This window comes from Triturus cristatus, chromosome 4_1, assembly GCF_964204655.1.
Source record: "Triturus cristatus chromosome 4_1, aTriCri1.1, whole genome shotgun sequence".
Taxonomy (NCBI): Eukaryota; Metazoa; Chordata; class Amphibia; order Caudata; family Salamandridae; genus Triturus; species Triturus cristatus.
In genome coordinates this window covers 1,121,452,312-1,121,467,002 of record NC_140585.1, presented here as the reverse complement: position 1 = coordinate 1,121,467,002, position 14,691 = coordinate 1,121,452,312, and the positions used below count along the sequence as shown (strand labels likewise).

The following is a 14,691-nucleotide window of genomic DNA, read 5'->3' as shown; positions in this document are numbered from 1 at the left end:
AACTGACATGGAACCCACAAGTCCAGAACTGGACAGGGCACATGCAAGGTCACTAAACCTGTTACACACCACCCCCACACATGATACTGCAGGCATTGTACACTTGGAGAAGGTGTCAGGCAACATAACCTTGTGATGGAGTGACTACACACAGACCATGGAACACATTGCAAGGAGGGGAAGGGAGGCAGGAGAACACTGCAATACTGAGGGGAACATGATCTGCACAGCACCATAAACCCTTGAAGTGTATCCATGGAACAGTGCACAGACAAATGTTGGTGAAACACAACAAACACACACATGTACCTACCCCTTTCCGGCTGCTGCATCTCCCGTAGACGCCTGTCCAAATCAGGAAAGACCACCGCCAGCACACGTTTCTGGATGTGGGAGAGACGGCGGCGCCCGCGGTTCTTGTGGCTCTCAGGTGAGTCCCCCAGCAGGAGCCGTGCAATCCTCCGCGTCCAGCACCGGATATCCTGCCAGCGTTTCCTCACCTGGGGCAGGCGCCGCTTCCGACCATCCGCACTCCTCACGGCGCTGACGGCGTCCAGCCATATCTTCTCCTTGGCAGAGGCGTCTACCTGTGAGGATGGACAAGTGACACTACATCAATACACCTGGCACATGTCACAGGGACACAGATTAGAACACATTCACTGTTTACAACAAGGCCTAGTATGCATCCAACGCATTGCACCTTTGTCATAGGGACATGATCCTCTGGTGGAAGGCCAAAAGCAGTACGTGCCATTGAAAGGACACAGGTGGAATGAGGGCAACTACACAATCAATGATCCAGGCTCACACTGTGCATCACACCCACCCCTCCTGTCTCAGGGCACTGCTGGGAGTGATAGGCCCCCACCCCTCCTGTCTCTGGGCACTGCTGGGAGGACTCTGCACCCACCCCTCCTGTGTCTGGGCACTGCTGGGAGACATCAGGCATTCCCACCCCTGGGACCCCCCTACAGTACATAGCATGTGGGTCACACCTGGACACAATGCCAGAAGTCACAGTCACGAAAAAGGGGCACAGTCTGTGCCAGTGGACACTGCACTCACCTGATAACCTGGTCGCCCATACAGCATGGGGTACTGTGGGAGGATCACATCCACCAAAGCCATGTTCTCCTCCAGGGTGAATGGCTGTGACCTCTCCACAGCCCTTGACATGGTTCCAGGGAATCAGTAGCAGCAGCTGGGTCGTGGAATACAGAGATGTGCAGGCAAGTGCTCCCTCATGGGACCTGGCTGCCTTATATCTGCCTTGCTGGCCCATCTCATGCACAGGGGTACAGAGTGATTGGTCACTCACATTTGCATCCTATGTTTCCTCCAATCCCTTCAAACCTAGCAGTCTGTGGGTTCTCTATCGGTTTCATTCTCCTGCATGATGTCAGCCCCACAAACACATTGCAACAAAGTAGAAGAATTCCAACTGACTTCTGCTGTGCACCTTCCAGAACAATTTCGCAATTTGAACTTGGTCTCCATGACAACCAGCATGCATGTAGGCCTTAATACTTGTCCCCTATGTAATTTTCAGCGTCACACACAGGTACGGTGCGTTTCGGGGCCCAAGGGCACCACAAATGCATTGCAACGGCCCCTACACGCGTGCCTACGTTCACTATCATTATGGGTCTCCTCGCGTATTCGTACTCGTCGTGGTACGGGCCGTACACACGCCTGTACGCTCACTATCACTATGGATGGCCTCGCGTATGCGTACTCGTCGTGGTACGGGCCGTACACACGCCTGTACGCTCACTATCACTATGGATGGCCTCGCGTATGCGTACTCGTCGTGGTACGGGCCGTACACACGCCTGTACGCTCACTATCACTATGGATGGCCTCGCGTATGCGTAGTCGTAGTGGTACGGGCCGTACACACGTCTGTACGCTCGGCATCACGATGGGTAGACATACGGCAGCACTCCCATAGTGATATGGGAACATACACAGGCCCTCTTCGCAGCAGTACAGCGGTTTTCACACATCACAGTGGTGACAGGCGGCACACAGGTAGGGATAGGGCGGACATACTTGTCCATGGATGGACATACTTGTCCATTGATTGACATCAAGGCATCATCTGTGCATTCCTACATGTGTGGGGCACAGGTGTGACGGCCTGTGATGTGGCACATGACTCCAGAGTGGAGAAGGCACCAGATGCATGATGAGATGTGTACAGATGTACCGTGTGATGGTGCAATGTGTGCCAGGCATGGCCTTGACTCCTTTGACATGTGTGCATGTCGTACTGCACACTTGGGGTTAGCGTCACTGGCATGGCACGGACACCAACACACGGAAGTGTCCCCTGATGCCCGGTACAGGGGTTATGACACCTGACTTGTCACTACCCACGGTGCACAATGTGACTATGTCATGTATGTGTGGGGGCTTCCCATCAGGTTGATGTTGGAGCACCCTCAAAAGCTGCAGCTGTTGCAGCAACCAACATGTGTCTGTGTGTAGATTGTCATTGCACACTGTTCCGCACACCATGCCACATGTGGTATCGGATGTGAGGTGCACATGTATGCATGGGACACGGAGTAGCGTGACAAGGACATGTCAGCATCCTCACAAGGAATGTGTGGTGAGTCATTACATGTGCACCTTCATGGCAAGGTGTGTGGGCTGTCCTAGTGTAATGTCATGTGACCTGTGGCTCCAGTGTTCCGCTACCAGTCTCTGCAATCAGCATCCTACTGCGGCTGATGTGTGGGCGTATGTCACTCCTGTCTTGCGTCTGGCTGTTCACTAGCACTGGGACACAGCTATTCCCATGGCGTGGCATGGGGAGGTTCTCAATCTCCGTGTGTAGCTGGGTCTTGGAAGGAGTGCCACCTTGCATCCATACGTGTCCTGGCCATGTTGCACATACCTGTTCCCTATGTAGCATGTGTGTATTGCCAGATTAACATGTGCTCAGTACACATGAGTTGTTGTCGTAGTGCACTCACTCTTCCTTGTCACTTCCTAATTACTGCAGAGCGCCGCCTCTTGCCCGGATAATTCCAGACTTGGCTGCCATGCAGGAGAATGACAGCATCTGGCTCTACCGCTTCACCCAACCGTTGATTCTGGAGTTGACGGCGAGACTGGCACCACACTTGCAACCGCTGCACAGGTATCCCACGGCACTGACACCCCAGCTGAAGGTAATGGCTGCCCTACATTTTCTTGCCACGGGTACCTTTCAATATACCATAGCTCATGTTGGTGGCATGTCCCAGAGCATGTTCAGCGGTGTGCTGCATGATTTCTTAGAGGCCATGTTGATTCACCTGGATGACTTCATCAAGTTCCCAACCCCTGAACAGATGACAGAGGTCAAGCGTGGATTCTATGCCCTGGGAGGGATGCCCCATGTCATTGGGTCCATAGATGGGACACATGTAGCTTTGGTACCACCACACGCACGGGAGGTGGCGTACCGCAATCGGAAGCACTACCACTCCATCAATGCCCTTGTGGTGTGTCTGTCCAACATGGTGATTTCACATGTCTGTGCTCGTTTTCCAGGATCAGCACACGATGCCTACATCATGAGGCGTAGCGGGATGCCTGATATGATGATGCAGCTGCGCAACGAACGTGCATGTGTTGTTGGTGGGTACAGTCTGTGTGTCCTGTATTCTGTTTAGCCTACCAGCACGACCGCTTCACCACTTCTAACGATGACCATGTTCTTCCCATGTAGGGGACGCTGGCTATCCCAACATGCCTTGGCTGCTGACACCTCTCCGCAACCCCATCACGCCGGCCCAGCTCTGCTACAACACCGCCCATGGCCGGACACGACGAGTGATAGAGAGGACGTTTGGCATGCTGAAGAGCCGATTCCGGTGCCTCCACAAGACCGGCGGTGCACTCCCTTATGCCCCGGCGAAGGTCTGCAAGATCTTCATGGTCTGCTGCATGCTGCACAACATGGCAGTTGAAAGAGCTGTGCCACTCATCCTGGATCAACATGACGAGGACCATCCACCCGTGGAGGACGAAGGGCTTGGCAATGGGGCTAGTGATGTGGAGGATGTGGAGCCGCAAGAGGACATCCGGACTCGGCTCATACGCGACTTCTTTGCTTAGTGGTGAGTACCAGTGTCTGAGTGTGCACGCATTGGTCCCCGTGTGGCATGCGTTGTGATCTGTGTCTCCACCTGCATGTATGGCACGTGAGTCAGAGGTGTGTGTGGGTGTGTCACTGGAGTGATGGTGGCAGTGATGGTAGTATTTCCCCAGTCATAATTGTGACCTAGCATGTTGTCATCCATACATGTGTCGAGTAAATGCACATGCAAGCGGCTGTGCTTTTTGTGGCTGACTTCTTGTGTGTCTCTCTTCCCCAGGTACCTGCGCATGCCGTCTGCTGGTTGCATTGTTGTGGCACTGCTATTCCTCATAGACATGACATCGTGGGCTGACTCAGCGTTACAGGCACGGACACGTTTGGAAGTCTCCATGGGGTAAGGGATGCATCTGGGGTGTATTGGGTGTGGCAGTTGTTCACGATGTGTGCACACTGCCCCTGTCGGGGTTTGGTTCCTCTGCAGCCATGTCGCATCCCCATGGGACACGACATGCAGCTGTGTACACCTGAATAGATGGTCTGCCTGGTTGACAGACATCAGTGATGGGATAGGGGATTGTGATGATGGCATCAATGTGTGTGACACTGCCCTCGGACACATACGGTTAGCATTGGCTTGACATGGTGTGGGACTTCCACATCAGCGGATCTATGGTGTATGGCAGGCTCTCCGTGAGCAGCTGTGGGTGTTTAGCTGTTAGCCGACGCTTGTGTGCCAGTTCCATGGCTAACACGCATTTGTGCTGCAGAAGGGGGGTGCCAGTGTTGGACCCACATGTTACTACACATGATGTGTTCATGTGTACTTCAAGTTGCCTCTGCAATCCCGAATACATGACTGATAAAGGTGTCCTATGCCTCCAAGGTGCCTCTTCTCAGTCAATGCTGGTGTGTTGCCATGGTGCATCCTGCTTGTCTGGCATGGTATTCCCTGATTGTGGCTATGTGTCAATGTGTCGAGTGGCAAGATGCAAGCTGTGTGTGTGGGCTGAGACTGTGTATTGGGCATGATGTCCATGACTGTGTAGGTATTGTGACATGTGCCATCCCCATGCATCAAACGTTGGCCAGGCACCCATTCCCTGCATCCACCGGACTCAAGCTTGCAGGACATGTTTCTGCCACCTGTCTACACATACCTGGGTGCCCCCAGGACACTGGACTGGATCCCTGACCTCTGCGCATGACTGTTGCTGTACTCAATGTGTGTGTCAGCAAGGTTGTTCGGTAACCCCCTCAGCTGGTTGGGCCCATCACGGGTGTGTATGGTGCTCCATGTCTGTCTTGCCTAATACACTGTGACCCATGTGTCCTGTGCCAGACTCAGGCCCCAGGGTGTGGATGGTTGAAGACAATAGATGACTCAGGCATGTTTAGACTTTACAAGACACATGTTAGGTAATTATGCAACCAGCAGGCATCTACTGTTCATAATGTGATTTATTATTGGGGGGGGGGGGGGACAACAAAGTGACTGTCTTTCCGTGAATTTGGAATCCAAAGTTCAGTAGGGGAGTTGGTGTCCTTGCCATTGGAAATCCTCAGAGTCCATGCCACAGTCTTTGTCAACATTGGTCAGCCAGTGACCAGCAGGGCCATGTGGCAGAGAATGTCTCTTGATGCTGTGATGCTGTTGCTCCAGTGGGCCAGGTGCCAGGCCAGGTGTCCTGGGAGATGGTGATGTAGCGCCGACCCTCACGGTCCTTTCCGTGGACGACCCGGCCTCCTGCGGGGAACCTCAGCAGCAGGCCGTGACGACGTCTGGGATGCTCCGTCGGATGTTTCCTCCTCCTCCTCCTGGACCCTCCCTGTGGGTGGTGATGTTCTCCGCCTTCTGGCACAGGGAGGGTCGGCCATGATGTCGGCCATCCGACGGAGTGTAGCGTGAATCCCCTGGAATGCCGTCACTTGCTCAGCCTGTCTGTCCTCCATCCTCCGTTGGTGTTCCAGTAGACAGGCATGTTGCTGGGCCTGCTGTGCCTTGATCCCCTCGAGGACGGACACAACCTGGGCCATGCCCGTGGTGTCCTCCCGGTATGTGTCCAGGATGTTACGGACATGGGACAATGCCGGATCCCCAGCCAACTGGTCAGGCTCGCGCCTCCGCCGTCCTCCACTCCCACCACCCCTGCCCACTTGCGCCTGGCCTGCCCTTGTGGGCACATGGGGTCTCCGGGACCCCTGAGGGGTGGCATTGGCGTTGTCGCCTGCCTCCTCCTGGGTGCCCGGGACACCGTGTCCCTCCTGGCGAGCCTGGCTGCATTGTGGTGTTGGGGCAGGGATCGTGGGTGTCTCCTGGGATGTGGCAGGAGTGGGGGTGGTGGTTGGCACAGTTGTACCTGACGCAGGTGCTGCAGGTGGTTGGACACCAGAGGGGCCAGTTCGGTCGGGGTCGTCCGCAGAGTGGTGAGAGTGGTCGCTGCCGGTGGGATCGGGCTCCTGCAGATCCAGGTCCTGTGAGTGTTCCCCCCCAGTGTTGGGGGGTGCACCACGACGTTGACCTGTGTGTGAGAGAGACAATGTTCATTTTGGTCCATGCAACATCCATGTTTCATCATTTTCAAAGTTGACACATTTCCTCTTGGAATTAGGATCTGTCTTGCATTCCACTCACAGTGCACTTGTGCATGGGTGAGTCCCTTGGGCACCACTTTGGCCCCTTTAACTATGTGTGGCACAGTCTTACTTGCTGCGTCAAGTGTGACTGCAGTCAGCAGTGGAGTGTGCAGGTGTGGCGAGCCATGCATTTGCGCCTTCCGTGTAGCACTGTACATGTGCACATGGAGTGGATCCACACACTTATATGATCCAGGTAGCTGTCCTTGTGCTCGTGTACAGGTTGTGACACGGCCCTGTGTTTTGCCATGGTGAAGAGGGGGGGTTCTGGCACTGGCCACCCTTGTCTACATGCACGCAGTCTACCTGCTGACGAGCAGCCATTCGCACACGCCACACAGCTGATTTGCTCTCCCTGTGTCTCGCTCCCTCTCTGTCCCCCTCTCCCTCCCTCTGTGTGTCAGCCTCCTCCCTCTGTCCGTCTCCCTGTGTCTCCCTCCCTCTCTGTCCCCCTCTCCCTCCCTCTCTGTCCCCCTCTCCCTCCCTCTGTGTGTCACCCTCTGTCACCTCAGCCCAGCTTCCTGGGCACACACTGTTAGCAGATCTTTGAGTGGCCCTTGGCTTGTTGATGTGAGTTTGTTTCTGATCTCCAGGCACCCATTGGGTGTGATGTGTGTCTGTGCGCTGCTGCTGTGGTGGTGTGTGCTGCCACTCTTTCACAATGTTGGCTGTTCATTAGCTGCTGTCATGTGCAAAACAGTGCCTTCACCCCCATGTGTTGATGCAAGGCGTCCGCCATTTGCTGGCAAGTCATTCCTGTGTTGGGACACACTGTTTGTCTGGCTGTGACCTAGGCCATATGGGCAGAGTGCATTGTTGTCTGCTTTGGAGTCGCACTATGTGATTTTTGGGGCCCAGCCTCCCGCCATCCGGGTTACCGTGTCATGTGTTGTTGTCTTCTGTGGCCTGTGACTTGACATTGTCCAGCTGGGTGCATGGGGCATGGTGGCAGCAGTGGCATGTGCCTGCTCATGGAGTGTGGTTGAGTCATGCGATGGCTTGTGGTGGTTGCGTGCCTGTTAGTGATTTTGGTTGTGGTTGCAGTTCCCCCCATGTGAGGTGCGTTGTTTGTGTACTCACCCGGGTCTCGGAGTCCTTCTAATCCTTCGACTGCCTCCACCGGCAGTATGGCCATCACCCTCTCCTCCCAGGGATGGTACTGTACGGGTCTGCGGGAGGGCCCTCCTCCGGTGGCGTTGGCCTGGTCGTGTTCCTCCTGCCTCTTGGCTCTGACCCTCCTCCGCAGATCGTACCACCTGTTCTGGCATTCCTGCTTGGTCCTCCTGGTGTCCGCAACAGCATTCACAGCATCGACGATGGTCTGCCACATGGCTGTTTTGGCTGCCAGGCTGGTGCTTCTGACCAATGTTCCAAAGATCTGTGGCTCGACTCTGAGGATTTGATCAACAAGGACCTCCAACTCTCAGTTACTGAACTTTGGATTCTTGGGAGTGGGCATGGTGAGGGGTGTGGGTGGGGATGGTGGGGGGGTGTGTGGATGTTGGGGGGGGTGTGGATGGTTGTGGGTGTGTGTGTGTGAATGTGATGAGAGGGTGTTTGTGAGGGTGGTCGTGTGAAGGTGTGCAAGTGTAAGGTGTGGTGTAGCTTGTAGTATGGTTCTGTGGTGTCTGGCAGCAGTGAGTCTGTTGCAAAGGCTCATGGTTTGTGTGTGTGGGCCCTTTTTATTGGTCCATTGGTGGGTGTGGCTGTGTTTGAAGTTTGGGTGGGTGTGTTATAAGGAGTGGTGGTGTATTGGGCCTCTGTTTGTTTTTGGCAGTTGCAGGTCAGTGAATGTGTTATTTTAGTGGTTGTTGGCCATGTTTAGTGGCTTTGTGCCATTCGAATGGTGTATTCTTGTGTTGTTTTGTTTTGTCCTGGTTGTGTACGTGCGTTTTGAGCGTGTGTACGTGTGTACATGGGCCATTTGGTTGTACGGTGCTGTCCTTGTGTGTGGGCTGGTACGACTCGTACATGCGGTTGTGATGTTGGGGCCTGGGGTGCGCTCTATACTTAGGAGGTTGTGTTGGGGTTAGGACCCGAACGTACTGGGGTGTACATAGACGGTGGTACGACACGTACAGGGGTGGGGGTACGACTCGAACGTACTGGGGTGTACATTGACGGTGGTACGACACGTACAGGGGTGGGGGGGTGTACATAGACGGTGGTACGACACGTACAGGGGTGGGGGGTGTACATAGACGGTGGTACGACACGTACAGGGGTGGGGGTACGACTCGAACGTACTGGGGTGTACATAGACGTGGTACGACACGTACAGGGGTGGGGGTACGACTCGAACGTACTGGGGTGTACATTGACGGTGGTACGACACGTACAGGGGTGGGGGGGTGTACATAGACGGTGGTACGACACGTACAGGGGTGGGGGGTGTACATAGACGGTGGTACGACACGTACAGGGGTGGGGGTACGACTCGAACATACTGGGGTGTACATAGACGGTGGTACGACACGTACAGGGGTGGGGGTTCGACTCGAATGTACTGGGGTGTACATTGACGGTGGTACGACACGTACAGGGGTGGGGGGGTGTACATAGACGGTGGTACGACACGTACAGGGGTGGGGGGTGTACATAGACGGTGGTACGACACGTACAGGGGTGGGGGTACGACTCGAACGTACTGGGGTGTACATAGACGGTGGTACGACACGTACAGGGGTGGGGGTTCGACTCGAACGTACTGGGGTGTACATTGACGGTGGTACGACACGTACAGGGGTGGGGGGGTGTACATAGACGGTGGTACGACACGTACAGGGGTGGGGGGTGTACATAGACGGTGGTACGACACGTACAGGGGTGGGGGTACGACTCGAACGTACTGGGGTGTACATAGACGGTGGTACGACACGTACAGGGGTGGGGGTTCGACTCGAACGTACTGGGGTGTACATAGACGGTGGTACGACACGTACAGGGGTGGGGGGTGTACATAGACGGTGGTACGACACGTACAGGGGTGGGGGTACGACTCGAACGTACTGGGGTGTACATAGACGGTGGTACGACACGTACAGGGGTGGGGGTTCGACTCGAACGTACTGGGGTGTACTTAGACGGTGGAACGACACGTACAGGGGTGGGGGTTCGACTCGAACGTACTGGGGTGTACATAGACGGTGGTACGACACGTACAGGGGTGGGGGTGTGACTCGAACGTACTGGGGTGTACATAGACGGTGGTACGACACGTACTGGGGTGGGGGCACGACTGGAACGTACTGGGGTGTAGGTACACGGGGGTATGACACGTACAGGGGTGGGGGTGTGACTCGAACGTACTGGGGTGTACATAGACGGTGGTACGACACGTACAGGGGTGGGGGTTCGACTCGAACGTACTGGGGTGTACATTGATGGTGGTACGACACGTACAGGGGTGGGGGGGTGTACATAGACGGTGGTACGACACGTACAGGGGTGGGGGTTCGACTCGAACGTACTGGGGTGTACATTGACGGTGGTACGACACGTACAGGGGTGGGGGGGTGTACATAGACGGTGGTACGACACGTACAGGGGTGGGGGGTGTACATAGACGGTGGTACGACACGTACAGGGGTGGGGGTACGACTCGAACGTACTGGGGTGTACATAGATGGTGGTACGACACGTACAGGGGTGGGGGTTCGACTCGAACGTACTGGGGTGTACATAGACGGTGGTACGACACGTACAGGGGTGGGGGTTCGACTCGAACGTACTGGGGTGTACATAGACGGTGGTACGACACGTACAGGGGTGGGGGTGTGACTCGAACGTACTGGGGTGTACATAGACGGTGGTACGACACGTACTGGGGTGGGGGTACGACTGGAACGTACTGGGGTGTACATACACGGGTGGGGGTTCGACACGTACACGGGTGTACATAGGGGGGGTGTACATTCACGGGGAGTACGACTCGAACGTATGGGTGCTGGGGGGAGTTTTGGGCGCGTATGCGGGCACATGTCTCCATGGTTGCAATGGGAGTTCGGTGCGGACGGTGTTTTTACCATACGGTTGTGAGTTCGGACGCACGGGTGGGATCGTGATTCCTCGGTCGGACTTGACTTTTCACGTTTGTACGGTAAATCGTCCGAGGACGTGTCGGACACATTTTCCGACCCGAGGACGTGTGGGGAAATATTCCGAATGCGGTTCGTATGGACTTTTTACCATGCGAATCGTGATTGCCAGTTCGTACGGCACTTCTACGATTCGTACGGTAAAAAGACCGGATACGAGTCGCACGGGGTAATTTTTTACCGGATCGTGATCGGCACCTTAATCTTCAAATTTTTAGCAGTGTACACCGAACTGGTGTAGTGGTGGAGCACATGCTTTCCGAGTTACTTTCTCTATTCTAGTACACATCTATTTTTTAAACTGAACTTCCTAGTGATACTGCAGAAGAAGTTACACCTTTTCTGCCTGCTTGGTTTTTGTTTTTTTAGAGCTTCATATTCTTGGCACATCTCGGGATGCCACCTTCAAATATACCTAGAAGGGGCAGCGGTCCCTAAGGAATACTGACCACCAGCTTGCCATTAGAAAGTTCTTAAAAGCATAGCTTGGGATTTGTGTGCATGCACTATACCCAGAAAATCCTTCTTGTCTATCAAAGTTCTTTGAAACCCATGAGGTTGATAAACCAGTTGTACCAAACAGTTCTTATTAAATAGATTGTACTTAATCATCATCAGATTGAGAATTTAAAGTGTCCTGAAGATTACCAGAAGGTTATTGAATAGTACATTTACTATCCATTTTGAAGATAAACAAGTTAATTGCAATCCAAGAAAAATCATGAGATCTACCAAAATAGGTTTGCAAGCAACAAAGCTTGTTTGAAGAATGCTATAACTGTCTTATAGGTTTTGTGTGAAAAACTTACTGAAACTAACACTGATAAAATGTTTGACATAATTTAGATATTAATACAAGACAATAATTAATTCAAATAGTATGAGGTCCATTACGATGGCGCACCGCAACGGCAAACGTGACCGCCCGCAAGAGGTGCGGCGGTCCCCCCATGGCGATCAGGATACGACCGCCACCCGGGCGGTGCTGTAAGCAGCACCCGCCGCAATGTCAATAATGCATGTTGTGCATTGGCATGCACAACGTGACAGGCACTGCGCGGTGCCTGCCACCTTGTCCATGCCAATGTTGGGGGTACCATAGGTACCCCCTCAGTGCAGCCCTCCCTAAAGCGGCGATAATGGGCTTGATAATATGCCGCAGAGAATTCCAATAGAAGCCCATCTTGACACCAGAACATGGGCTTCTATGGGAATTCTCAAGGGCATATTATCAAGCCCATTATCACCACTTCTGCCGCTAAAGCGGCGATAATTTTAACACCGTTTCTTGATAATATGCCCCTGAATGCTTTAAGGGTCACACCAACTTTTTGCGACTAGTCTTGTGATGTTACTGGTGTACTTATAGGTCTCCCACTGTGATTGTCAGCACGATTCATTAAAGGGCAGGTATCCCAAAGGGTCATCTTCCCCTTTGCGGTTCAGCTACCACCCCCAACTCAGCATTCAGTAACTTCTCAATGGTTTTCAACAGCAACTGCAGTCACTAACCATCGAGACACTAATTGATACATTATTCTTCTCCCCCTCATATTTCCAATTGAGAATTTATTTCAAAATCCCTCTAAAGGAGTCGTAAAGAATTGTCTGACTCATAAAATGGCTTTTGTACATTTAGAAAAGGCATTTTGCAGTAGCAAACCCTGTGGTTTTGCATATTGCAGAGTTAGTGATCTTGAAAGTGCTTTTTACATCTACCATATATCTGCCAATGTGCCTTCATCTGTTTATGGAGACATCCTTTCAGGGGCATGGCCCTGTGATTGGATTTCTAATACATACCTGCCTGCCAGCCTCACTGTTGTGCAGGTTCATCAGTGCCAGGCTATCAGCTTCTTTCCCAGTTGAGTTTGTAGTAGGACTGTCGGCAAATCTTCTGCTGAACAACATTCCATACTGAATATCGTCTGAACAGCCACCCCAATGCCAGCCCTCGCTGGCAGAGCCGCTGTTCTGTAGACTTGCATCACACGAGCACTCAGTCATGTTCCCGGCGCTGCAGGTCCTTGTCACTGAGTGGACGAGCCCTGCCGCTGTCACTGCATAAATGAATGCCGTTTCCTTAGTCCCTGCAAAGAAAGCAATATGAGCTGTGAGCTCTCGGAAGATGTGCCACTAAATACATATAGGTGCTTGAAAAGGTAAAAAATTATTCTGGGAACTCAAGAATTGTAAATGGGGGGGGGCGGAAAAGAGGCCCAACAATATAGGAGGGGGAGACATGCTGTCGTTTTCCAGTACATCAGTATTACCTTTGGAAACTGTCGAGATTTACTACCAGATAGTCTCAACATCCAATGAGAATATGTGTTTTTCAATTTGAAATACCATATGAGCTATAGCCAAATCAGTATGATGGCATTTTGGACCTGCGTCATTATTCTGGCTAACATTAGTGCCTTCATTTGTTTCTACTGAACACAAGATTGGCAAGATCTACAACACATTCCACCCACAGCATACTGATATGAACTCCCCCGACCAGCCGTACACCTCCTTCATCGCCAAACAGCAGCAAAGCCATTGGAAGCCCCTCTTGAATAAATAAACCACTGCCCAGATGAATACCCTTCACTCAGGAGCCCCCTCAGACCCATGCCACCACTTCATGTACAACCTTGGAAAAAAAATCATTTCCCCATGCTCAACAGCATCATCAACACCTCCATAGCCACTGCCACCTTTCTGTCTTACTGGAAAAATGCACAAGTTAATGCCCTATTGAGAAAACAAACAGCGGACACCAACACCCTCAGCAGCTACAGATCCATCTCGATCCTGCCTTTTCCAGTTAGAGTCATGGAGAAAGCCTTCAATACCCAACTCGCAGACCACCTAGAGTTCCATCAAATCCTAGACAGCTCTCAATCAGGCTTTCATACCAACCCCAGCACAGGGAAAGCCCTCATTGCAGCAACTGATGACATCAGAAGCATCCTCGACCGATGAGAAGCAGCCTCACTCATTGTCCTTGACTTCTCTGTAGCTTTCGATACAGTTTCCCACAAGTCACTCATTAGAAATCTTCAGCACTTGGGTATCTGCGAGCTGGCCCTCAAGTGGATATCCTTCCTCACGGACAGAACTCAATGAGTTAGACTTCCCCCCTACATCTCAGAACCCAAGAATCTCATCTGCGGAGTGCCTCAAGGATCATCGCTCAGCCCAACATTCTACAACGTCTACATGACGCCTCTCACAGACATCATCAAGGCCCAGAGCATCAACATAGTATCCTACATGTACAACACACAGTTCATCCTCTCCCTCACCGACTCAACCAGCAGCTCCAAAGCAAACTTCGCCAACTGGATGAGCAACATCGCTGCTTGGAAGAAAAACAACTTCCTCCAACTCAATACAGACAAGACCAAAGTCCCAATCTTGGGCAACAACCACTCTCCCTGGGACGCCTCTTGGTGGCCCTCCAAACTTGGCCCTTCACTCACCCCTGTGGGCCTTGCCAAGAACCTCGGCATTATCCTGGATACCAACCTCTCATGCTTCCACATCCTGAGAATGCTACTCAAGATTTTCAAGTGAATCCCACTGAACACCAGACAAACAGTCACCCAGGCTCTTATCACAAGTAGACTTGATTAAGGAAATGCCCTCTACTTCTGAATCCCAGTCCATGTCCTACACCAACTCCAAACTACCCAGAATGACGCCACCAGACTCATCCTGTGAAATAAGCTCATCTCTCTGCACCTCAAGAATTTCTACTGACTCCCAGTCCAGGAAATATGCACGTTCAAGCTACTGTCCCACACATACAAAGCTCTCCACCACAGCAGTCAAGATTACCTCAACCACTGCCTCAACCTCTACCAACCCACCAGA

At 52.8% G+C, this 14,691-nt stretch overlaps 1 protein-coding gene across 1 annotated transcript in view; it reads right to left on the bottom strand.

Annotated features, from left to right (window-relative positions):
* The window catches only part of WNT16 (Wnt family member 16), a 106,179-nt gene that overhangs the window by 12,125 nt on the left and 79,363 nt on the right, over positions 1–14,691 (bottom strand). Inside the window, exon 3 of the mRNA XM_085654158.1 lies at positions 12,631–12,917. Coding sequence (XP_085510284.1) covers positions 12,631–12,917 — 287 coding nt within the window. The remainder of the gene's footprint in view (positions 1–12,630; positions 12,918–14,691) is intronic.